The sequence below is a fragment of the Schistocerca americana genome, chromosome 6 (genome assembly GCF_021461395.2).
Source record: "Schistocerca americana isolate TAMUIC-IGC-003095 chromosome 6, iqSchAmer2.1, whole genome shotgun sequence".
In the NCBI taxonomy this organism is placed as follows: Eukaryota; Metazoa; Arthropoda; class Insecta; order Orthoptera; family Acrididae; genus Schistocerca; species Schistocerca americana.
In genome coordinates, this window is record NC_060124.1 from 574,685,257 (window position 1) to 574,712,411 (window position 27,155).

The following is a 27,155-nucleotide window of genomic DNA, read 5'->3' on the forward strand; positions in this document are numbered from 1 at the left end:
CCAAAAAAGAATGCCATACCTAAGAATTGAGTGTACATATGAATAATAACTAAAAGACACTGCATTGATGACAGGATTCTAAGGGCATAACATTCTGATGACATTCTGTTTGTAAGTACTTTTGTTTGTTTCCACCACTTCAACTGAGAATCAATATTCATTCCTAAAAATTTTGCATTTGTTACAAAGTCTATAGAGATGGCATTAGTTTTCTTAATGTTTAATGTCACTTTATTGCTTATTGTTGTTGTGGTCTTCAGTCCTGAGACTGGTTTGATGCAGCTCTCCATGCTACTCTATCCTGTGCAAGCTTCTTCATCTCCCAGTACCTACTGCAACCTACATCCTTCTGAATCTGCTTAGTGTATTCATCTCTTGGTCTCCCCCTACGATTTTTACCCTCCACGCTGCCCTCCAATGCTAAATTTGTGATCCCTTGATGCCTCAAAACATGTCCTACCAACCGATCCCTTCTTCTAGTCAAGTTGTGGCACAAACTTCTCTTCTCCCCAATCCTATTCAATACCTCCTCATTAGTTACGTGATCTACCCACCTTATCTTCAGCATTCTTCTGTAGCACCACATTTCGAAAGCTTCTATTCTCTTCTTGTCCAAACTATTTACCGTCCATGTTTCACTTCCATACATGGCTACACTCCATACAAATACTTTCATAAATGACTTCCTCACACTTAAATCAATACTCGATGTCAACAAATTTCTCTTCTTCAGAAACGCTTTCCTTGCCATTGCCAGTCTCCATTTTATATCCTCTCTACTTCGACCATCATCAGTTATTTTGCTCCCCAAATAGCAAAACTCCTTTACTACTTTAAGTGTCTCATTTCCTAATCTAATTCCCTCAGCATCACCCGCCTTAATTCTACTACATTCCATTATCCTCGTTTTGCTTTTGTTGATGTTCATCTTATATCCTCCTTTCAAGACACTGTCCATTCCATTCAACTGTTCTTCCAAGTCCTTTGCTGTCTCTGACAGAATTGCAATGTCATCGGCGAACCTCAAAGTTTTTATTTCTTCTCCATGGATTTTAATACCTACTCCAAATTTTTCTTTTGTTTCCTTTACTGCTTGCTCAATATACAGATTGAATAACATCGGGGAGAGGCTATAACCCTGTCTTACTCCCTTCCCAACCACTGCTTCCCTTTCATGTCCCTCGACTCTTATAACTGCCATCTGGTTTCTGTACAAATTGTAAATAGCCTTTCGCTCCCTGTATTTTACCCCTGCCACCTTTAGAATTTGAAAGAGAGTATTCCAGTCAACATTGTCAAAAGCTTTCTCTAAGTCTACAAATGCTAGAAACGTATTTTTGCCTTTCCTTAATCTTTCTTCTAAGATAAGTCGTAAGGAAGATCAGTTTGGATTCCGTAGAAATGTTGGAACACGTGAGGCAATACTAACCTTACGACTTATCTTAGAAGAAAGATTAAGAAAAGGCAAACCTACGTTTCTAGCATTTGTAGACTTAGAGAAAGCTTTTGACAATGTTAACTGGAATACTCTCTTTCAAATTCTGAAGGTGGCAGGGGTAAAATACAGGGAGCGAAAGGCTATTTACAATTTGTACAGAAACCAGATGGCAGTTATAAGAGTCGAGGGGCATGAAAGGGAAGCAGTGGTTGGGAAAGGAGTGAGACAGGGTTGTAGCCTCTCCCCGATGTTATTCAATCTGTATATTGAGCAAGCAGTAAAGGAAACAAAAGAAAAATTCGGAGTAGGTATTAAAATTCATGGAGAAGAAGTAAAAACTTTGAGGTTCGCCGATGACATTGTAATTCTGTTAGAGACAGCAAAGGACTTGGAAGAGCAGTTGAACGGAATGGACAGTGTCTTGAAAGGAGGATATAAGATGAACATCAACAAAAGCAAAACGAGGATAATGGAATGTAGTCAAATAAAATCGGGTGATGCTGAGGGGATTAGATTAGGAAATGAGACGCTTAAAGTAGTAAAGGAGTTTTGCTATTTAGGGAGTAAAATAACTGATGATGGTCGAAGTAGAGAGGATATAAAATGTAGACTGGCAATGGCAAGAAAATCGTTTCTGAAGAAGAGAAATTTGTTAACATCGAGTGTAGATTTAAGTGTCAGGAAGTCGTTTCTGAAAGTATTTGTATGGAGTGTAGCCATGTATGGAAGTGAAACATGGACGATAACCAGTTTGGACAAGAAGAGAATAGAAGCTTTCGAAATGTGGTGCTACAGAAGAATGCTGAAGATAAGGTGGGTAGATCACGTAACTAATGAGGAGGTATTGAATAGGATTGGGGAGAAGAGAAGTTTGTGGCACAACTTGACTAGAAGAAGGGATCGGTTGGTAGGACATGTTTTGAGGCATCAAGGGATCACAAATTTAGCATTGGAGGGCAGCGTGGAGGGTAAAAATCGTAGAGGGAGACCAAGAGATGAATACACTAAGCAGATTCAGAAGGATGTAGGTTGCAGTAGGTACTGGGAGAAGAAGAAGCTTGCACAGGATAGAGTAGCATGGAGAGCTGCATCAAACCAGTCTCAGGACTGAAGACCACAACAACAACAACAAGTCGAAAGGTCAGTATTGCCTCACGTGTTTCAGTATTTCTACGGAATCCAAACTGATCTTCCCCGAGGTCGGCTTCTACTAGTTTTTCCATTTGTCTGTAAAGAATTCGTGTTAGTATTTTGCAGCTGTGGCTTATTAAACTGATTGTTCGGTAATTTTCACATCTGTCAACACCTGCTTTCTTTGGGATTGGAATTATTATATTCTTCTTGAAGTCTGAGGGTATTTCGCCTGTTTCATACATCTTGCTCACCAGATGGTAGAGTTTTGTCAGGACTGGCTGCCCCAAGGCCGTCAGTAGTTCCAATGGAATGTTGTCTACTCCGGGGGCCTTGTTTCGACTCAGGTCTTTCACTGCTCTGTCAAACTCTTCACGCAGTATCATAACTCCCATTTGATCTTCATCTACATCCTCTTCCATTTCCATAATATTGTTCTCAAGTACATCGCCCTTGTATAGACCCTCTATATACTCCTTCCACCTTTCTGCTTTCCCTTCTTTGCTTAGAACTGGGTTTCCATCAGAGCTCTTGATGTTCATACAAGTGGTTCTCTTATCTCCAAAGGTCTCTTTAATTTTCCTGTAGGCAGTATCTATCTTACCCCTAGTGAGATAAGCCTCTACATCCTTACATTTGTCCTCTAGCCATCCCTGCTTAGCCATTTTGCACTTCCTGTCGATCTCATTTTTGAGACGTTTGTATTCCTTTTTGCCTGCTTCATTTACTGCATTTTTATATTTTCTCCTTTCATCAATTAAATTCAATATTTCTTCTGTTACCCAAGGATTTCTACTAGCCCTCGTCTTTTTACCTACTTGATCCTCTGCTGCCTTCACTACTTCATCCCTCAAAGCTACCCATTCTTCTTCTACTGTATTTCTTTCCCCCATTCCTGTCAATTGTTCCCTTATGCTCTCCCTGAAACTCTGTACAACCTCTGGTTCTTTCAGTTTATCCAGGTCCCATCTCCTTTAATTCCCACCTTTTTGCAGTTTCTTCAGTTTTAATCTACAGGTCATAACCAATAGATTGTGGTCAGAGTCCGCATCTGCCCCTGGAAATGTCTTACAATTTAAAACCTGGTTCCTAAATCTCTGTCTTGCCATTATATAATCTATCTGATACCTTTTAGTATCTCCAGGGTTCCTCCATGTATACAACCTTCTATCATGATTCTTAAACCAAGTGTTAGCTATGATTAAGTTGTGCTCTGTGCAAAATTCTACCAGGCGGCTTCCTCTTTCATTTCTTAGCCCCAATCCATATTCACCTACTACATTTCCTTCTCTCCCTTTTCCTACACTCGAATTCCAGTCACCCATGACTATTAAATTTTCGTCTCCCTTCACTATCTGAATAATTTCTTTTATTTCATCATACATTTCTTCAATTTCTTCGTCATCTGCAGAGCTAGTTGGCATATAAACTTGTACTACTGTAGTAGGTGTGGGCTTCGTATCTATCTTGGCCACAATAATGCGTTCCCTAAGCTGTTTGTAGTGGCTTACCCGCGTTCCTATTCATTATTAAACCTACTCCTGCATTACCCCTATTTGACTTTGTGTTTATAACCCTGTAGTCACCTGACCAGAAGTCTTGTTCCTCCTGCCACCGAACTTCACTGATTCCCACTATATCTAACTTTAACCTATCCATTTCCCTTTTCAAATTTTCTAACCTACCTGCCCGATTAAGGGACCTGACATTCCACGCTCCGATTCGTAGAACGCCAGTTTTCTTTCTCCTGATAACGACATCCTCTTGAGTAGTCCCCGCCCGGAGATCCGAATGGGGGACTATTTTACCTCCGGAATATTTTACCCAAGAGGACGCCATCACCATTTAATCATACAGTCAAGCTGCATGCCCTCGGGAAAAATTACGGCCGTAGTTTCCCCTTGCTTTCAGCCGTTCATAGTACCAGCACAGCAAGGCCATTTTGGTTATTGTTACAAGGCCAGATCAGTCAATCATCCAGACTGTTGCCCTTGCAACTACTGAAAAGGCTGCTGCCCCTCTTCAGGAACCACACGTTTATCTGGCCTCTCAACAGATACCCCTCCGTTGTGGTTGTACCTACGGTACGGCTATCTGTATCGCTGAGGCACGCAAGCCTCCCCACCAACGGCAAGGTCCATGGTTCATGGGGAGGTATTGCTTATTGACCACTCATAGACTTCCTTGAGAGTTTCATTTGCCTTCTCTGCGAAGAGTTTTCTTGTTTTCTCAGTGACTATAATGTTGCTGTCATCAACAAAGAGAATTTTTTCACCACAATTAACACTACTGGGAAAGTCATTGATGATGTGTATCAGGAATAGTATTGGTCCTAATATGCTACCTTGCAGAACCCCTATATTAATGTATTGTGGTTCTGGTAAGTGTTTTACTAAATGTTTAGATCTATTTGAAGTATGTGTTATCTCTACTCTTTGTACACTATCTGCTAGGTATGATCGAAACAAGTCATTAGCTATCCCTCTTATTCCTAATGTTTCTAATTTATTTAATAGAATCTTGTGGTCGACTGTATCAAAGGCCTTTGAAAGATCCAAAAATATGCCTGTGACACACTCATCTTTATCAAGAGCATCAAGTAAAACTTTTGTGAATTCTACTATGGCTGACTCAGTATTTTTGCCAGTTTGGAAACCAAAATGTGATTCGCTTAAAATATTGCATTTATTCAGGTAATTTATTATTCTGTATTTCCTGATTGCTTCTATTGCTTTTGAGAATGGTGTCAGCAGGGAAATGGGCCGGTAACTTTCTATGTCTTCTGCATTACCTTTCTTAAGCAAAGGTACAACTCTTGCCTGTTTTAACTGCTCTGGAAATGCCCCTGATGTGAGGGATTCATTTATTCTATTTGTTAAGAGGCCTTGTATAACCCTATGCATTGTTTCAGTACACACATTGGTACTTCATCTAAGCCTATTGGCTTTTTATTTTTTAGTTTTTGAACAGTTTTATTGACTTCATTCTCTGTGGTTGGAAGTAACATAATTTTATTTAGTGCTACATTATTTACAGGTGTTATGTTTATTTTAGGGAATTTTTGCTGTAACTTCTCTGAAATACTTGAAAAATGCTCATTTACATAGTTTGCCAAGTGTTGTGGATCATTATTACCTTATCCCCCTACCTTAGCATTATTGATATGAATATAATAGAGGGAAACATTCCACGTGGGAAATATGATGTAACATACCAAACGAAAGTGTTGGTATGTTGATAGAGACACAAACAAACACACAAAATTCAAGCTTTTGCAACCCACGGTTGCTTCATCAGGAAAGAGGGAAGGAGAGGGAAAGACGAAAGGATGTGAGTTTTAAGGGAGAGGGTAAGGAGTCGTTCCAGTCCCGGGAGCGGAAAGACTTACCTTAGGGGGAAAAAGGGACAGGTATACACTCGCGCACACACACACATATCCATCCGCACATATACAGACACAAGCAGACATATGTAAAGGAAAAGAGTTTGGGCAGAGATGTCAGTCGAGGCGGAAGTACAGAGGCAAAAATGTTGTTGAATGACAGGTGAGGTATAGCGGCGGCAACTTGAAATTAGCGGAGGTTGAGGCCTGGTGGATAACGGGAAGATAGGATATATTGAAGGGTAAGTTCCCATCTTCGGAGTTCTGATAGGTTGGTGTTGGTGGGAAGTATCCAGATAACCCGGACAGTGTAACACTGTGCCAAGATGTGCTGGCCGTGCACCAAGGCATGTTTAGCCACAGGGTGATTCTCATTACCAACAAACACTGTCTGCCTGTGTCCATTCGTGCGAATGGACAGTTTGTTGCTGGTCATTCCCACATAGAAAGCTTCACAGTTTAGGCAGGTCAGTTGGTAAATCATGTGGGTGCTTTCACATGTGGCTCTGCCTTTGATCGTGTACACCTTCCGGGCTACAGGACTGGAGTAGGTGGTGGGGAGAGGGTGGATGGGACAGGTTTTACACCAGGGGCGGTTACAAGGGTAGGAGCCAGAGGGTAGGGAAGGTGGTTTGGGGATTTCATAGGGATGAACCAAGAGGTTACGAAGGTTAGGTGGATGGCGGAAAGACACTCTTGGTGGAGTGGGGAGGATTTCATGAAGGATGGATCTCATTTCAGGGCAGGATTTGAGGAAGTCGTATCCCTGCTGGAGAGCCACATTCAGAGTCTGATCCAGTCCCAGAAAGGATCCTGTCACAAGTGGGGCACTTTTGGGGTTCTTCTGTGGGAGGTTCTGGGTTTGAGGGGATGAGGAAGTGGCTCTGGTTATTTGCTTCTGTACCAGGTCGGGAGGGTAGTTGCAGGATGCGAAAGCTATTTTCAGGTTGTTGGTGTAATGGTTCAGGGATTCAGGACTGGAGCAGATTCGTTTGCCACGAAGACCTAAGCTGTAGGGAAGGGACCGTTTGATATGGACTGGGTGGCAGCTGTTATAATGGAGGTACTGTTGTGTGTTGGTGGGTTTGATGTGGGCGGATGTGTGAAGCTGGCCATTGGACAGATGGAGGTCAATGTCAAGGAAAGTGGCATGGGATTTGGAGTAGGACCAGGTGAATCTGATGGAACCAAAGGAGTTGAGGTAGGAGAGAAAATTCCGGAGTTCTTCTTCACTGTGAGTCCAGATCATGAAGATGTCATCAATAAATCTGTACCAAACTTTGGGTTGGCAGGCCTGGGTAACCAAGAAGGCTTCCTCTAAGCGACCCATAAATAGCTTGGTGTACGAGGGGGCCATCCTGGTACTCATGGCTGTTCCCTTTAATTGTTGGCTGCCGCTATATCGGCCCTCATGTAATTTTCTCTTATTCTAAAACCTTGGCTCCCTGAGAATGTATATTAACTGGATTGTGGACCAGGTTTCGTAATTTATGTCTTAAGAGCCATTACTGAATATCCTTAAAGTTTTGACTTATATACGTTCTATGTGCTTCACTAATATGGTAATATAACTTTTATATTCTGGCTGTATATGCCACTGCATGTAACTCACGGCGTAAGCGCCACCTGCCTTTTTGATGTATGTATCTACGTTATTGTTCCTAAGGCTCCCACAATGTCATAACGGGAGTGTTAAATGCTTTCCTTTTATTTATTGTCACTCTATCTAAGGACGCAATTAATATTGATATTTCACATGTTGCTTCAGTACGCCAATCGGCACATAGTTCGCGACCTGAGCGCCACCTGCCCTGGCCGCAGTGCTACTACGCTGGCCAATTTTACTCAGTTGCTTATGCGCTCTCCAACTTCCATGTACTTATTTTATTTGTCTGACAAACCCTATTCTCAGGGCTATATTTTATTTGGACTAATGGAGCTATGCAGATGTTTGTAAAAACGACAATGACATATCACTCCATGTTAATGTAATACTGTAAGTACCAGGAATCCTTCTCATATTTTGTTATACAAGATTCTCCTAATATATGTTAGACTCTATTCTTGACTTATGTTTCATACCTTTTAATATAAATTACGATGTTCATTGTCCTCAGGCCGCCTTCTGAAGAAGATAGATTTAAATCTATCGAAACCTAGGTAAAGATTACTTTATCCTTTGCAACTGGTCCTTTGCATTATGTTATTCTGCATTCGTTTGCCTCTCTCCATTTCCTTTTTTATAACATCCCATATTGCTTTGCTTTTATTCTCTGCATTATATATTATTTTGTCATTAAATTACTTTTTTGCAGCAATCGGCACCTTCCTATAGATGTTTTTGTGTCTATGATAGAAATTTGAGAATTCTGGATCATTACAACTCTTTTTAATTTAACTGAATTATTTAAATGTTTGGGAGGACTTCTTAGCACCTGCTGTTATCCATCTGTTTTTGTGGGATGTTGATACAGACATGCACACTTTTGGAAATGTCTTTTCAAAGTTCAATTTTAATAATGTGGAGAATTTAGAGAATTTGATATTCACATTAGTTTCCTTATATGCTTCATCCCAGCTTTGTTTTGCTAATTCTTTTGAAAAATCTTTTATTTTGCTTTCAGATGGATGTCGTTTTTAGGCTTGTAGTTTAGGGAATGATTCGAAGCCTGATTTTACTGTTGTTATTTGACAGAGGTGATCTGATTGTCCAAGATCTTTTACAGCTACATCAAATTTTTCCATGTCCATATTTGTGGTAACATGGTCAATTACTGATGCAGTCATTGTAGTAACCCTTGTTGCACTATTGAACAATAGGGATATGCCAAAACTTTGAAGGATGTTTGTGAGGGTGCTGCTGGATTCATTTATGATATTAGTGTTGCTGTTAATGTCCCCACACAGAATTATGTTGACCTTTGTACCTGAGACTTTATCTAGAACTTCTGTTAATTTATTGAAGATCTATACAAACACAAAATTATTAATTTCTTGGTGATAACAAGCCCTGTTAATTCAATAGCTGATATTTCAAAGTGTTTGTCTTCACTTACTATACTGAGGTCATGTCTTGATTTGAACTGTGTTCCTTTTCTGATATAAATGCATGATCCTCCATCCCGTGAAGCAATTCTGCAGTAAGAGTTTGCCCTTTCATACAATGATAATACTACATGTTGGATTTCTGTGTCTCTACACCAGTGCTCAGTAACACAAACTACTGTGCCCTTCAAAGATTGGAGCTCAACTTCTAATTGTTGTATTTTCTTTTTTATTGATTGCATGTCTCGTTGCAGAATTGTTAAGTCTGTTAAATGCCCCATGTTACTCTTTCCAGTGGTTTGTTTGTCTTTGTGACATCTGGTATGTCTGATATTTGAAGAGTTAAAATCTGTCTTGTGAGAGATTGTTCAGTATTTTTTAAACTGCTGGAGATACTCTTTAGGTAGGGGAACCTGTTGTCTGGATTTATCCTAAAGAAGACCTACTTTTCCTACACATAAGAGGTATTTGACCATGTGTGTCCCGAGATCCACCCTCTGTACTTTCATGAATCAGCTGTACCCATCTTCCCTTCCCAGTCGTGTCTAGGTGTAGGCCATGCCTAGTGAAACCCCATCTGTTGATAGTCCGAACAGGCTCCAGACACACATGAATTAGTATAGGAAGAATAGATGAACTTCTAATGCTAGCAGACTGTGTCAGCAACAAAACCTTATTCCAGAGAAACCTTGCTTGTAACATTCCATCACATTGCACTCAGTTGACAGTCTGTGTGAGTACTACCACTTGAAATGCATTGTGGAATCTTTTGTCATTCCATTCTGTCATGTCCAGTATGTATCTCCCTTTAAGTTTCTTTATCTAAAAGCAAGCCACAAGTCTTTTCAGAAAGCTCTTATATTGTACCCCAAAAGAGTGTATCTGTGTGTATGCGTGTAAACTACTGCTGTGCGCTGAAGAATAAATAAGTTTCATATTCCAGTTGTCATCACTACTTCCTATATACCTGTCTCCCAGTCAACACTTCACTTAAAGATGGTAGGTAGCTTTTATTTATATTTCTCCATTGTAGTAATGTATTCATTTTATGAAACCAGAAGAATTATTTTCATTTGCTTAAAACTGTAAGAGGCACTGTCCACGCTCTTACATTGAAATGTATGTTGGTAATGCCAGTCACAAGTGAACTTTTAAAGTCAGATGGTGGAGCAGCCAATTTGTAAAACCAGTGGCATGAAGACCAGTCTGTTACCACAAACAACATCTCATCTTCACATTTGTTGGCTTAGACATCTCTCAACCAGTGCGTCATCTTCCAATTAAACCTAGATGTTGGGCTATGTTACAGTTCAGTCTGTCAACTCAATTGGGATTTCATATTTCCAATGAATTCAGTAATAACCATTTCAGTTTAAAAAGTTGTACTGTATATCAATAATGGAAATGCTGATAGATTGAAAAAGCAGAATTTGAAAATGCCATCAACATAATGTGAATAATTCGTATTTCTCTCCATGAAGATGTCATCTGGTTAAAAACTGATCTTTGGCTATTCGTTACTATCCTTCCATTGGCTGCCTTCATATACATACATTGTTAACATCTGATCTATACCATGCACAAGTAAGCTTTTTGTCCCAGCCTTCATTGGGAAAAAGGAAACACACACCATTCATTCACACAAGCAAGCACACCTCACACACACAGGACCGCCAACTCCTGCAGCTCAGATCAGAATGCCATTGGCATTTTAATCATGCCTGTTATCCTCATGGTAAGTAACAATCTGTCTTTTCCAACAAGATTGATATTCTTACCTGGAGTTTCCATTGTTTGACTTTGTCTTTAATTGTTATTTCCATGGCTGTGAGTGCTATGCATTTTCGTTTGTTTCGTGTGTGAGAAACTTTGCATATTATCTGTGAACGTCTTGATTCCATTTGATAATATTTCGTTTCTTTTGGTTTGATTTTCCCGACAATAATTTCATTTCCGTTGCTATCCCCACACCTCAATCTCTATTTAGTTGTTAGTTAGTTCTCCCCACTTTTTCTTTGTATCTTTGTTCAAATGTTTAACTGAGTTCATATCTCTCTCTCTCTCTCTCTCTCTCTCTCTCTCTCTCTCTCACTCATTGGTCCCACTGTTATTGTGCATTATAGTGATATGCACCACAATCCTCTCTCTTGTACTTTTTTGTGCATGACTTCATCTTAAGATTAGTTTATGATTATTCTCTTCCATATGAATATAACTACTTGATTATGTAATTTTTTAATCAGGCAGCAAAAATCATCTTTCAGCAAAGTGGATGGAGTCAAGGCTTGAAAGTTACTTATTGTTTTGTATTGTAAAAGAATGTAGTGATGTTAATAACAATTAGGGTAATCATATGGTAAAAATTTTCAATGAGTTCAGGAATAATTTAGGTAATAGTCATGGAATTCACAATTAAGATAAATTTTATTCCTGTCTCTATCCTGATATCCTGATTAAGCTTTTCATGGTCACTGTATACCACTCTAGGTTAAATAAATAAATACTGCCTTAAACAAAACCTCACCTACATCACTGTGAAACTGTATCCATACTTCATTTCCAGCAACTTTAATGTAGGCAGTATATTGAAGAATAAAAAAAAATAAAAATTAAAAAAAAAATGAATGTCTGACATTATTTGGTAATGCAGATTAACATGAGTACTAATAATTCTGTTGTATTTCTTCTTCTGTTTTGTTTCACCATAATTGATGTTCTGTTTGTTTGTCAAGTAATTGTTTGTAACTGATGTGTGTATTTCGTTTTTCCAGTGGACTATTCCAAAAATCGTAGCACAGCTGTTTATTGAAGTGTTACTTTTGCTGCATGGCCATTGGGGTCTTTTCCTGATGAATATTCCCATAACAGGCTGGTTTGTTTGGGAGTAAGTATATGCAATTTGAGAAATAAAGAAAACTTTGTTCTGTGAGATATAATGATGTGTAAGGTATAGGAATCATTATAATCTCTGTTATGTTGAATAGCATGTACAAATACACCACACTCCTTGTTGCTGTTTTAAAACTTGAGATTTCTGTGAAGTTGCAATGTTGATGTGCTTTGACCTTTCATATTGTACCAGTAGACAGTGTGACACTCATAGAACTGAAGTGCCACCAATGCCGTACCTCTATTAAGTTTTCAAGGATTTTGCACCATGCCATAGCTGCACCTGCCCCTGTCATACCCCAGCCCACTCTTTTTCAAAGCTAATTTTGTGCTTCTACTCCAATGACTTTCTTGATGGTAGTAAGAATCCCATATTTTTTCTTGTGTATCAAAAGAAGAAATGAAAAGAGGATTTTTTGTTCAGAGCTTGTGTTGTTTCCTCAGTGTTAGGACATTACTGTTTTATTTTACTACATCAGTTATCAGTGATAGTAACTATAATTACATCTGGCACTGAACATCCTTGTACATCATGATGTACAAGCTGCAGCAACTTCTGAAATATTTTGAATGTAAATTTTGTAAGATGGTGCAGATGAATGTATACTATGTTTCGGCCTAACAAAAAGTGCTGGCACGAAGATGAAGAACACAAGAGCAGGGAAGGCTGTGAGACGACGTCAGCCAATAGCCTGCTGACAAGGACCGCACCACGACAGGAGCGGCCTCTGTACGAGGAGAATATAAGTGCCACTCCTTCCAGCCTCAGCCACACAGTACTAGACCGCCACTAGGACAGCACTAAGATAGCAGTTATTAGTGATCCATATCCATTGCTCGGATCAACATAGTATATAGAGAAAGACACTGACTGACTGCCTGTCGCCAATCACGTGTGACACGTTCTTGTAATACAAAGTTAAGTATTCTCTATCTTCTTTATCGTAACAAAAACTATTAATGTGGTTTGCTTGAATTGTTGTATAGCATTCTGAGAATGCAGCATCCTTTAGGCACCCTATATGAGACGACTGGGCAGGACCCCACATGCTACTCACTGCAAAATTATAGCTTCAGTAGAAAGATTCTGTTAACGTGCTTTTGTTACATAGGCTTGATTTCCATAGTTGGTTGGTGATGTATTGCTGCTTTCAGTTGTTGTGATTATAATTCTATCATGATTTCTGTGCTCTCCACCATTTTTAAAAAATACTGTTCATTGGGAGGGGGGTCTGCTGGGTTCTCTTTGTTGGGTTGGGTTGGGTAGATTTGGGGGAGGAGACCAAACAGCAAGGTCATTGATCTCATTGGATTCAGGAAGGATGGGGAGGGAACTTGGCTGTGCCATTTCAAAGGAACCATCCCGGCATTTGCCTTAAGCGATTTAGGGAAATCACGAATAACCTAAATCAGGATGGCCGGACGCGGGATTGAACCGTCATTCTCCTGAATGTGAGTCCAGTGTGCTAACCGCTGCGCCACCTTCCTCGTTGTCTGACAGGGAGAAGTCCCCAGTCATGGTATTGACTTTTTCAAACCCTTTGTATGGTGATGTAGGTTAAGGTCGAAGGTACCACAACCTGCAGCCACTCACCCTGGTGAGCACTCGTTTCCAAGTAATTGGTGGGAAAAAATTTCAGAATTTCACCTGATGCACTGTAGCTTACTCTCTCAGGGGACTCACTGCTCTTTAGTGGGTTCGTGCTTGGCTACCACAGGCCCCCAGCCTTTGCAGCATCTTTTCCTTTCCATGCTGCATGTCTATCCTCTTGCTATTCTTTTTCCCCTCCCTTGGGAAACATGCCTGGGATGTTTTTGGGAATGTGTTCTGCATTTCCAATAGCTTTCGTCAGAACATTCTGTCCACTGTTTTTCATTCCTTTTTTGTTCTTTTATAAACCTTCTCCTATCCTTCCTCCGCTTCAGCATTTGAGGTTCCTCTTTTTCTTCTTCCTCCCTGTGCAATCCTGAAGGCCAGCCCATGTGTGTGACATGTAACAGGTGACTGGGTAACGCATAATTCCCAGTCCCGGGTCGACATGTAGGGTTCACATGTACCCGCTGGTACAGGCCAGGCCAAGGGAGGGGTGATTACCTGAGCTTTTACCTTCCCAAATTGCCAATAGGTCCCTCTGTCAGGTGTTTGGGAGGTGTGAATAATCACCTATGGCATTTGCTCCAAGAAATCAAACAGAGGCACACGGTCTTCTCCTTCACCGACTTGGAGATCCTCTTCAATGGCGTTGCCATGTGATACTCTCACCTGGCCAACCCCTGTGCCACTGGTGTGCATCGCCAACCAATTTTCTTCCTTGGACTCGCAGACTGCCTTGGACATTGACGATTCTGTAGATCTCATGGAGCAGGATCATCTACCCTCTGCCTCCAGAAGCAGGGGGTCTTCAAAGGGTAGCACTTGGCAGCCGCCGAGGTGACACCCCTTCATTTTACCCCTGCTTCCCCTTCCTTGCAATGATTCTCCTCAAATGGAACTTTAACGGCCTTAGATCCAAAAAGAGGAATTATGGCTGCTCTTGGAATCACAGCATCGCATCCACTTGTTCTCCACCTTCACAAAACAACATTGTGTCCTCATGGCCGCTTTTACCTCCTGCATTTTTCTCAGGGCGCTAATAACTTCGGCATTGAGCGCCCTTAAGCCCCAAAAAACACACACACACACTCACTCACACTCTCTCTCTCTCTCTCTCTTTCTCTCTCTCTCTCTCACTTCCTGCATTCCTTTCTGGTCCACTTTGACCTTCCCCCTGAAGATGGCATTCCATCTCATGAGGGAGTGATGCTGCTCATTGGGGTTGACATTCATAGTCAAACCATCTTCCTGACTACCCGGCTGTTGCAGTCCACTTTTTCCTTCCTCACTTCACCTTTTCCCTTTGTACCGTTTACATCCCTGAGTCATTCGGTGTCACGAGGGCAGACTTCCTCCTCTGTACTGGGCAATTCCTTCACCCCTTTCTGCTGCTCAGTGACTTTAACGCGCACCATCCCCTTCGGGATTCTCCCAGAACCTGACCAAGAGGTGCCCTCTTGGCTGACCTTTCAAATCAACATCAACTCAACTACCTTAACACAGGAGCACCCACGTTCCTTTGAGACTCCACACACATTTATTCCCATTTGGATATCTCCTTCTGCAGTGCCCAGCTCACTCATCTTCTTGAGCGGTCCGTTCTCTCTGACACGTACTCAAGTGACCATTTCCTGTGTGCTACCTGTTTTCTGACTCCTACCCTATTTATGTGCACACATAAATGGCAGCTTTCTAAGGCTGACTGGATGCTTTACTCCTCCCTGGTGACCTTTGATGAACAAAATTTTCCCAGTTGTGATGACCAGGTAGACCACCTAACCAACATTATTCTTACCGCCATAGAAAGTTCCATTTCTCGCATTTCATCTTAACCTCACCATGTCACGGTCCCTTGGTGGACTGAGGCATGCCACGATGCAATTCATGTATGGTGACATGCTCTCCACATTTTTAACCGTCATCCTACGATGGTAAACTGCATTTGTTATAAACAGTTGCATGCATAGTGTCGTCACATTCTTTGGAACAGCAAAAAAAACTAGCTGGATTTCATTTACTAGTTCTTTTAACAGTTCCACTCCCTCTTCGGTCATGTGGGCTAACCTCTGATGGCTCTCTGGGGCCAAGGTCCATTCCCCAATTTCCAGTCAGACCATAGCATATTGTAGCAGTTCCACCTCCTGTTGTGCTCGGGGTCGATGTACTGCATTGCTACACTGGCTGGAAAATGGGTTGTGGAAGTACAACACAGACTACTTTAAATGATGTAGCCAACAGAAGCACAGTTGCGTTTCACTGTCTTTTACTTTCACTTTTCACGACCCCCAGTGTTACACATGTAATATGGCTTGTGTACTAATGGTTAACTTTCGATAAACCTCATTAATAGGTTGCAGGCAAACATCCACATACTGATACAATAGTTTACTGTTGAACTTCTACAAGCAGTAATAAACATAACCACAAAGTTCACATTTCTTGAAGAATAGAAAGGTACGTACGGAGCAGACACTGTCAGTGTTTTAACACATGACCTATTGGTGTAACACTGATTTCCTTGTTAAGTTGATGCATCGTTGTCATTCTAAGCAACACAGATTCCTCATCTGAAACTCAGTCGCCGTGGACTGACTGTCTCGTGACCAAAAACCGGGCCCTTATGTATCATCACAGTAATAATTGCTGAAACTACACATTGTCCGAAGTTAAATTTACAGAAATTACAATTAAAACTTAACTCATTAAATTAACTGAATACATTGAAAACTTGTGTCTTTTTAACAGTTTTTTTCTACTGCAAGAGTTAGACCAAATTATTTGTTTAAATCATGAAATTAACAAATATCGTTATGCAAATAATACTTTTGACAAAACTGTTAATTACAAGGGCATTTTGAAAAGTAATGATACAATGGCTCGCAGTCCTTAAATAGAACATTTATTTAGAAAACGTCAGTTACGTCTTATTAACTGGATTATTTGTTACTTTTCGACATAATCACCCCCATTATCCAAATGTTTGTTAAGTTGGTGCACAAGCTTTCGTATCCCACTGTCATAGAAAGTTGCCGCCTGTTGTCGGAACCACATTTCAACTTCATCTTTGATCTCTTCATCGTCGTGGAATGATTTTCCACCAAGATGTGACTTCAGGTAACGGAAGACATGGAAGTCGGTGGGCGCAAGGTCCGGACTGTATGATGGATGGTCCAATATGCCCCATTTGAATTGTTTGAGTAGTGCTTTGGTTATGAGCACTGTGTGAGACCGAGCTTTGTCATGAAGCAAGCGGACTCCACTTGTCAGCATTCCCCTGCGTTTGTTTTGAATTGCCCCTCGAAGACGTTTCAAAGTCTGGAAATATGCAGCAGCATTAATTGTCGTTCCAGGAGGCATAAATTCCAACATAAGAATGCCTTGTCTATCCCAAAAAACAGAAGCCATGATTTACTTCGCTGAAATTGACGTTTTCATTTCTTGGCTTTTGGTGAATTCGAATGGCACCATTGCATTGGTTGTTGCTTGGATTCAGGTGTATGGTGATAAACCCTCGTCTCCTCACCTGTCACAATGTGATCAAGGAACTCATCACCTGCTTCAGCATAGCGTGTGAGGAAGTCGAGTGCAAAGCCCACCCTTTTCTTTTTGTGTTCTTCCGTTAACAGTTTTGTAACCCAGCGCGCACACAATTTCATGTAGCCTAACTTGACAGTCACAACATCATAAAGAGTTGTCATTGACACGTCTGGTATGATCTGATGCAATTCTTTCAATGTGAGACGTCTATTTGCACAAATTGCTTCCTCCGTTCTCCGAAGAAGGGCATCAAAGATCACAGATGGCCGACCTGTTCTTTGTTCGTCATGAACATCGGTCCTACCTTCAGAGAAATGACAACACCATTTCGTTACATTTTGTCGATTCATAATGTTCCCATAAACAGAAACAATTTCTTTGTGAATATCCGCTGGTCGCTGATCTTTTGCATGAAAAAACGTATGACGGAGTGCACTTTGCATTTGGCGGGATTCTGAATTGGCGCAGCCATTTTAAACACAACCTACTCCAACCAGAAGCAATGTTCAACTGCCAAACGACCGCGAGGAGAAAGCTAACGGTTCAAGGTTAACACCAGTGTTGCCAACTTGCTTGCCAAAGCTCTTCTGTTCCTCTGGCGTACGGTTATCTTTACTTTCCGAAATAACCTCGTAATTTGGGATTAATTAAGGGCTGACTTTGCAAACATGTTTTTGAATAGGGCTAAATAGATACCTTAAGATTTCTAGCATTTGATCTTCCAAATGTTTGCAATTATTACGGAATTTATATTTGTTTTTAGTCAGTAATAGAATTTAAGTTACGAAACAATTACGGATTTCTCCCTTTAATGAAAGATACTAACTAGGAATAGACAAAATAAATTATAAAGTCAATTACATACATAAAACTAGGCACAAAATTAGTTCTGGTGTTATTTACTTTAAAAATGAGGTCCAACCTTCCTCTGTTATGGAAATGAAGATTATACTCATGTTTGCTAATAGTAACTAGTTAAAACTGAATAAATTTAAGGAGCCAGATGGCAAAACAAGAGGGGAAGTAAAATTATCCCAACTTGCTTCATCACACGATGATTGTCATAGTAGACCTATTGTTATCTTCAACATCTCAGGTTGCTATTTTGCGGAGGTTTCAATTTCCATCCACTATCGCATTGCCTTCCTCCATCTGAAACGTGTGGAGGAGTTTTGGGTGATACCTTTCTCTTCTCAGAATCATGAGTGCTACAGTGCCACCTTTACTATGAGGAAGCTAGACCATGCTCTCACTTCATCCCAATCCTCCGCCCCTGGGCCAGACGATGTTCACATTCAGATGTTGCAGAACCTTTCTCCTGCAGGCAAGTAATTTCTCCTTCATACATACAACCGCATCTGGGCAGAGGACACATTTCCCAGGTGCTGGTGTGAAGCCACTGTCATACCAATACCTAAGCCAAGTAATGGCAAACACCTTTCTTGTAGCTACCACCCCATTTCTTTCACCAGCTGTGTGTGCAAGGTGATGGAATGTATGATTCACACCTGGCTGGTATGGCGGCTCGAGTCTCACAATGTGGATTTCAAGCAGGCCGTGGCAGTGTTTTTCGATTTGGAGAAAGCTTATGACACCTGCTGGAGGACTGGTATCCTCTGTACTCTCTACACGTGTGGCTTCCGAGGCCATATGTCCCATTTCCTTCAGGAATTTGTAGAAGACCAAGTTTTCAAGGTATGAATGGATTCTGCCTTGTTGGACACCTTTATCCAGGAAAATAGTGTGCCTCAGGGTTCTGTCCTGAGTGTCGTCCTCTTTGCTATCACCATTAACCCTGTTATGCCCTTTCTCCCACCAGGCATCTCTGGCTCCCTTTTCATTGACAGTTTTGGTATGTATTGCAGTTCTCCACAGACTTGTCTCCTGGAGCGGCATCTTTAATGTTGTCTTGATCATCTTTACTCATGGAGTATCTACAGTGACTTCCTCTTTTCCACTGACAAAACCATTTGTATGAATTTCTGGCTGTGCAGTTGATTTCTTCCACCATCTTTAATTCTAAGGCCTGCTGCTCTTCTGTTTATCGAAACTACAAAATGCCTGTGGCTCACGCTTGATAGGAAACTTTCTTGGTCCTCCACATGTCTTACCTGACTGCCCGCTGTACCTGGTCCCGCAGTGTCCTATGTGTCCTCAGCAGTACTTCCTGGGGAATGGATCGGGCACCCTCCTCCATTTGTACCAGTCCCTTGTCTGTTCAAAACTAGACTATAGGTTTTTCATTTATGCATCTGCATATTTATTCATTATACACCACCTCAGAACAATCCACCATTGTGACATTTGTTTGGCCACTGGTGCCTTTTACACTAGCCTGGTTGAGAGTCTGTATGCAGAAGCTGCCGAACTACTGCTGTCATACCGCCATGATTTTCTCCTCAGCAGATATACATGCCATGCCTGGCCACCCATCCTAAACCTCTTCCTTCGATGGTTCCTTCGATCGCTAGTAAGGGGCACATCCCTCTTCTCTGGTACCTCCTAGAGTTTGCTTTCGGCTATTGCTCTGGTGGCTTAACTTCATGCTACATGCCACTTTCCCTGTGGTTGTGAACCTTTCACTACCTTGGCTTCATGCATCAGCCCGTGTTCACCTTGGACTTCACACGCTTCCTAAGAACACTACTCCAGACCTGCTCTATTGCCGTAAGTTTCTTGAGCTTCACACAGAACTTTGCAATAGTGCCTTTGTGCCCTCTGATGGCTCTCGGGGTAACTGTGGTGTCAGTTGTGCCTTTGTTGTTGGCACCAACACTTTTCGGTATAGGCTTCCAGAGCATTGCTCAGTATTTACAGCGAAGCTCTTCGCCCTGTATCAGGCCATGCAGTACATCCGGCAACACAGGCTTTTAAGTTGTCATTTGCTCCAGTTCTCTCAGTGCCCTGCAGATCCTCAGTGTGCTGTACACCATCCATGCCTTAGTTCATTGGCTCCAGGAAAGTTTTCACTTGCTCACTGTTGATGGAATCACTGTGATTTTTATGTGGGTCCTTGTTCACACCAGTCTGAAGGGCAAAGAGGTTGCTGACCCTGCTACCAAGTCTGTAGTTCTGGTACCTCAGCCCACTAGTTCCTCCATACCCTCAGGTAATCTCCATGTTGCCGTCTGTCAGCAGGTGGTGTCATTTTGGTATTACCACTGGTCTTCCCTTCATTGGAACAAGCTCCGGGAAATTAAACCTGTGCCAGAGGCTTGGCTGACCACCTCTCTGCGCTCTCAACACAAGGAGATCATTTTAGCTAGGTTGTATACTGGGCATTTCTTTTTAGCCATCGCTATTTGTTAAATGGTGTCCTCCACCATTGTGCTCATTTTCAACCACTGTTGAAGGTTCACCGTTTCCTGATGGAATGATCTTTTTTTAACCACGTATGTTCTCATTTATGTTTGCCATCTGAGTTATCGGCCATTTTAGCGAATGACATGTGGGCTGTCAACTGCAATTTACTTTTTATCCGTCACAGCAATCTGGCGAAGGACATTTAATATGTAGTTCAGGACCTCTGTTTCTCTATGGTGTATTTTATGGACCTTTCTCCAAGTCACTGTTTTTAGCTGTATTTCCTGCTGGTGATTGGACTTAACATGTAGTCATTTTTAACTCCTTTTTCGTCTTCATATTCTGCAGTTATTAAATGGGTGTGATTGACCCTAGTTATTTTTGTGCCCTAAAACAAAACAAAACTACAGCTTACAAAATACCAAAGGTTATCAGACTGTTGCCATAGTGTAATGGTTATCATGAGGGCCTCATAAACAAAAGATTGTTAGTTTGGACCCTGTGAACTGCTTTGAAGTTTTTAATGTTTTTAATCTTTATCGAAATGATGTTGGCCATCATTTTTATTCAATTAATTGAATTAAACACAATTTTTTTATTTCTCTTACTTTGTTACATCATTTTAATCAGCATATTAATTGTTTTAGTTGCTGTCATTCCTTCTTCCTGTAATTATTTTTCCACTTGGAATCTTTATGCGTGGTATTTTAATCATTATTATTTGTTGATTTTGATTTAATTTCTTCTCTTTTATTATCTTATATTTTTGTTCATCCTATTGCATCCATAATTTTTATTCCTCATATTTCTGGAGTTTTGTTTTCTATATAGCCTCTTATTTCATTTAAATCTTCATCTACATTGTTTTGTCCTTAATGTGATAAGAATTTATGTTTTAAATGTCTATATGATGATTGCTATCCAAAATAATGAACATCTTGTAACAAAAAATACATTTTTTATACAAATGCACAGTCAGTAAGAAGAGACTGTTTTGCCTTTCATTTTTTAACCGGTAAATCAGCATTTTTAAATGTTTAAATATTATGGTAGCTAAATAAATATAATGAAATTATTATGCACAGATATTCCTAGTGGGATAAGAATGACAGGAAGAAGAAATGAGAGCAATCAAAACAGTAAATATGCTAATGCACTTGATGTGACAAAGGAATATAAATAAAAAATTACATTTATTTAATTGAATAAAAATAATGATCAAAGTAAATTTGATACTGACTTAAAATTATAAAGTCCCTAAGAACCTAGCAAGATTCGAACTCTCAACCTTTTGCACATGAGACCCACAATAACTGCTACACTGTGGAAACATTTTGGCTGACATTACTATTTTTAAAGCTGTAGAGTATCATGCATAATTCCAAAATGTGTTTTTTAATTACTCACAAGGGAGGGCCCATGATGGTTAATGGTTGCAGGGTGTAATACCTTGGACCTTAACCTACACCACCATATAGATGGTTTCAAGAAGTTTGATCCCACTACTGGGGACACCTCCTTGTGAGCATTACACTCCAGGAATAATATGATAGTGCTATGGGTACAGGAAAAGAAGAGGAATTGTTTTGGTATCTGGCTATGTGCAACTGCCAGAACCATTACTAATACTAACAGAGAGATAGAGGGCTGGCCAGTACTTACCTCAGCTCAGTACAGCCGATAGATACACATAAAACAGAACTGAAAATTTACATTCCTAGCTTTCGGAACTTTGTTCCTTCATCAGGGAGGAGAGAGGGGAAAAAAGGGAAGAAGGGAAAGTGGATTCAGTTACTTACAACCCAGGTTATGAAGCAACCTTTCCCTGTTGCTTCATAACCTGGGTTGTGAGTAACTGAATCCACTTTCCCTTCTTCCCTTTTTTCCCCTCTCTCCTCCCTGATGAAGGAACAAAGTTCCGAAAGCTAGGAATGTAAATTTTCAGTTCTGTTTTATGTGTATCTATCGGCTGTACTGAGCTGAGGTAAGTACTGGCCAGCCCTCTATCTCTCTGTTAGTATTTGTTTCACATCTTATATGAGATTTTCCATTAATCATTTAGAACCATTACTAACATTAATTTCTTTTAGTGACATCACAGGTTATGGTGATCATTATTTTAGGTGGAAAACACTAAACTGTAGATTTTAGTGTGATTATTTTCATCACTATAAAATAAAGTAAATATTTTTCTGCTTCCTGTGGAGAGAATAGTTTAGGAAACTGCAAATCTGATTACAATGAGTAATTAATGTCAAGAGGGCTGTGACAGAAATACCTCACATCATAAACTGTTTCAGGTTGAAAATTTGCTTTAGGCACAACCTTTAAGCAAGGCACAATAATGCAAATTAATTTCAGTATTTAAGTGGTACGTGTCAATACAAAGAAACTTGAAGTGTTCAGGTTTATTTTTTAGCGCCCATGAGAAATTGTTCTTCCCACAAACTGTTTGCAACTGGAAGAGGAAAAGTGGGAAGTGACATTGGTACACAAAGTAACCTCCACCACACACCAAAAGTTCTTTATTATTTGTAGCAGTACATGATGCACCAAGATTTCTGCTGAACATTTATCTTGCTCATTGAAAATGACTGAACATGTGTGCTTATATGTAGCTGCAGCGAAAATTAAAAACAAAAATAAAATGAAGTCTTGTCACCTATTTTGCAGGGCTTTCATGTAATGTTTGCTATTCTAAAAAAAAGGGGGGGGGGGGGGGGGGGGAAGGAGTCCCACTTCTGGCATTAGCTCTTAACTAATCTATGTTGCATGTATTTTTTAAGTAAGTACCATTTTGAAATAAAAATAAAACAAGTATACTTTTCTTAGCAGTTTTATTTTTACATCAAAGACTGTAGTTTAATCTGCTTTTCTACATAATTCCAACCAATATTTGGTGTGCTTATGGTTTTTTTAGTATCTGAACTGCCTCCTCCAATTGAGACTCCCAAAAAATGTGAAATACAGGCAAGGTGAGAGAGAACAGGCAAGGTGAGAGAGAACAGACGTTTTCGATTATCCCGGTACGTGATGAGTCTCCTTAAGTATCAAGAAGGTGGCAGATTTCTGCGAGGATTGTATTCAAAAGCTGGTTGTATGATACAATATGTGCCTTAGTGCTGGTGGAAATTGTGTAGAAAAGTAGATTGAAGTACGGACTTTCATGTAAAAAAAAATTGTTTTATTTTAATTTCAAAATGGTATTTACTTTTAAAAAAATGCCTCGTACATCCCCACTATTATACAAATATTGATAATTCTCAACTCAGCAAAAATTTAATAATACCCTGGTAGTAGAAAAGCTCTTTGCAGTCTCCCTGATAACAAACTTTAAAAGAAACAATATGTTCTTTATCTCTGGGCAATTCAAATCAAATATTTTTTACTCACAGTGACTTGAAATAAAGACTGGGGCAAACTAGGACTACTTCCCACTAAAATGGTTGGAACCTGAAATTGATAGCAGTGAGATTTTAGGGAAAAATTCGAGGGTGTATCGAAAGTATAGGCAAATGGGAAATGGAGGTGGTGTATTTGTCGCAGCAGCAAGAAACTCAGATCCACCGAGATAGAAACTGAAGCTGCATGTCAGAGTGTTTGAGGAACACTCAGTATCAGGGGTTGGCATAAAATGGTAATTGGATCTTTCTGTCTCCCACCAGACTCATCTCCTGATGTAATCGAAAACCTTAGACAAAACCTTGGTTAATTTGTACAGGAGTTCCCTAATCATACTGTAGTCACTGGTAGAGACTTCAGTCATCCAACAGTTAATTGGAAAAAATCACTGTTTTGGTTGTGGTGGTGTGATAAGAAATCCTGTGAAACAGTACTAAATACCTACTCTGAAAACCACCTAGAATGTATAGTTAAGAACCCCACTCATGATGGACATATATTGGATCTAATAACAGTGAATAGACCTGACACCTCTGAGGATGTCCACAATGAAACTGATATCAGTGACCATGATGCGGTTGTGGCAACAGTGGCTGCCAATGTATAAAGAACAACTAAACCAAGCAGAAAGATATATATGTTCAGTAAAGTAGATAAAAAAAATGAGTAGTGTCATATCTCAATGAGGAACTTGAAACTTTCTTCAGAGGACAGGAACATGTGGAGGAACTATGACTCAAGTTTAAAAGAATTGTTGACCACGCACTGGATAGATATATACCCAGTACAACAAACAGTCCATAATGGGAGGGAACCTCCATGGTATACACTTACTGTAAAGAAACTTGTAAACAAACAGAGATTAATGCATAATGGGTGTAAAATAAAGTGTAGGGCTATAAATAGAGAGATGCTGTATTAAATGCATTTGGATGCCAAGACAGCAATGTGAGATGCCTTCAGTGACTGCTGTAGCAGAATATCGTCAAGTGATCCTTCACAGAACCCAAAGCAATTCTGGTGGTATGTAAAGACTGTTAGTGGCACCAAAGCTAGTGTCCAGTCCCTAGCGAATGAGACAGGAACTTAAACTGAGGGTAGCAAAGCAAAAGGTGGAATACTGAACTCTATTTTCAAATATTCTTTCACAAAGGAAAATCCAGGAGAATTGCCACAATTTAATCCTCGTACCAATGAAAAGGTGAAAGAAATAAGTGTCAGGGGTGTTGAGAAACAGCTGAAATTCTTGAAACTTTACAACTCTCGAGGGCCTGATGGAATCCCTGTTAGATTCTATACTGAATTGGTGGCTGAGTTAGCCCCTCTGCTACCTATAATCTGTTGTAGATCCCTTGAACAAAAAACTGTGCCCAGTTCTTGTAAAGAAGCACAGGTCACACCCATCTACAAGCAGGGTAGTAGAAGTGATCCACAAAACTACCATCCAGTATCCTTGAAATCAGTTTGTTGTAGAATCTTATAACAAATTCTGAGCTCAAACATAATGAGGTATCTTGAACAAAATGACCTCCTCAATGCCAACCAGCATGGACTCTGAAAACATCGATCGTATGAAACCCAACTTGCACTTTTCTCACATGATGTACTGAAAGCTTTGCCTACAGGCAATCAGGTAGATGAAGTATTTCTCAATTTTCAAAAAGCATTTGACTCAGTACCACACCTAGGCTTATTGTCAAAAGTACAATGACAAGGGGTTTCAAGTGAAATTTGTGGCTAGCTTGAGGACTTTTTGGTAGGGAGAACAGAGCATGTTTTCTTGGATAGAGAGGCATCGTCAGATGGAAGCAACTTTGGTTGTGTCCCAGAGAAGTATGTTGGGACCCTTGCTGTTCATTTTGTATATTAATAGCCTTGCAGACAATAGTAACAGTAACATCTGGCTTTTTGCATATGATGGAGTTACCTGATGAAGTACTGTCTGAAAGAAGCTGCATAAATATTCAGTCAGATCTTCATAAAATTTCAATGTGGGGCAAAGATTGGCAACTTTCTTTAAATGTTTAGAAATGAAAAATTGTACACTTCATAAAATGAAAAAAAAAAAACATGACTATAATATCAGTGAGTCACTGTTGAAGTCCACCAACTCATACAAATAGCTGGGTTAATGCTCTGTGGGGATATGACATGGAATGACCACATAGGCTTAGTCGTGGGTAAAGCAGGGAGTAGACTTCGATTTATTGGTAGAGTACTGGGAAAATGCAATCAATCTACATATGAGATTGCTTACAAATTAGTCGTGCGACCAATTCTAGAATATTGCTTGAGTGGGTGTTAACTGTACCAGATGGGACTAACAGGGAATGTTGAATGTATACAGAGAAGAACAGCATGAATGGTTTCAGATTTGTTTAATCCATGGGAGAGTGTCACAGAGATACTGAAGGAACTGAACTAGAAGGCCCTTTAAGATAGACATAAACTGTCCTGTCTATTAATAAAGTTTCACAAAGCGGCTTTAAATGGTGTCTTTAGGAATATACTACAACACCCTCTGTGTCGCTCACATAGGGTTCGTGAGAATAAGATAAGAATACTTACAGCACCCACTGAGGCATTCAAACAATCATTCTTCACATGATCCCTAATAACTGGTGCAATGGGACATACCCTCTGCCATGCAGGTCATCATGGTTTGCGCAGTATAGATGTAGATGTAGGAAATCACAATTATAACACTACAAGGCTGCACCTGCTTAAAATTTTCCCCAGATGTCACACTGTGTTATTCGTAGCCATTTTCATTCCCTGGAACCAGGTCCAGTTTTCGCTTAGAGCTGCAGCCTTCTTGCCACTGTGGATGCCTAGTGTGCTCACTTTTCAGTATTTTCAACCATGACTGACATACAACTCTATTTAGGAATGTATGTCATTCAACTAATTAACATATATGAAAATTAAAATATATCAACCTCTTGGTGCTGCATAAACTGTATTCTCTGCTTGTTGCTCTGCACTGGGCCCAAATAATTGTTTTTTAAGGAACTATGAAAATGTACCTTTACCAGTGCAGTGTATTACGGGCAGGGAGGATCCTGAGTTAACTACCCAGATCATACGGATGATAGAAAACTATGAAGGAAAAAAAAGGAAAGAAAGTCCATAACCCCAATATATGCTGCCCACCAATGAGATGAAAGCTGTTGAGACAGAAAAGTAATTAGTGAGCAATCTCTAAGACATCTGCTGCACTTCGGTTGTATTTGGGATGTTCAGAGATGTAGCGGTTACCTAACTACCTGTGGGAATTAACTGAAAATGATTTATACTATAAAATTACTTTTATTGGCTTTTGTGCACTTTTAACACATTGAGGACAGATCCTGAGTTTACTCGTGTTTCACATGCCATCTGTTATGGATGTATCTCAAGATAACTTGTGTTTCCTACACGCTGTCGGTAGATAC

The 27,155-nt window shown here is 40.2% G+C and overlaps 1 protein-coding gene across 1 annotated transcript in view; it reads left to right on the top strand.

Annotated features, from left to right (window-relative positions):
* LOC124619780 (protein cornichon homolog 4) overlaps window positions 1–27,155 on the top strand; it is a 93,474-nt gene that overhangs the window by 17,747 nt on the left and 48,572 nt on the right. The window contains exon 3 of the mRNA XM_047146366.1: window positions 11,768–11,880. Coding sequence (XP_047002322.1) covers window positions 11,768–11,880 — 113 coding nt within the window. The remainder of the gene's footprint in view (window positions 1–11,767; window positions 11,881–27,155) is intronic.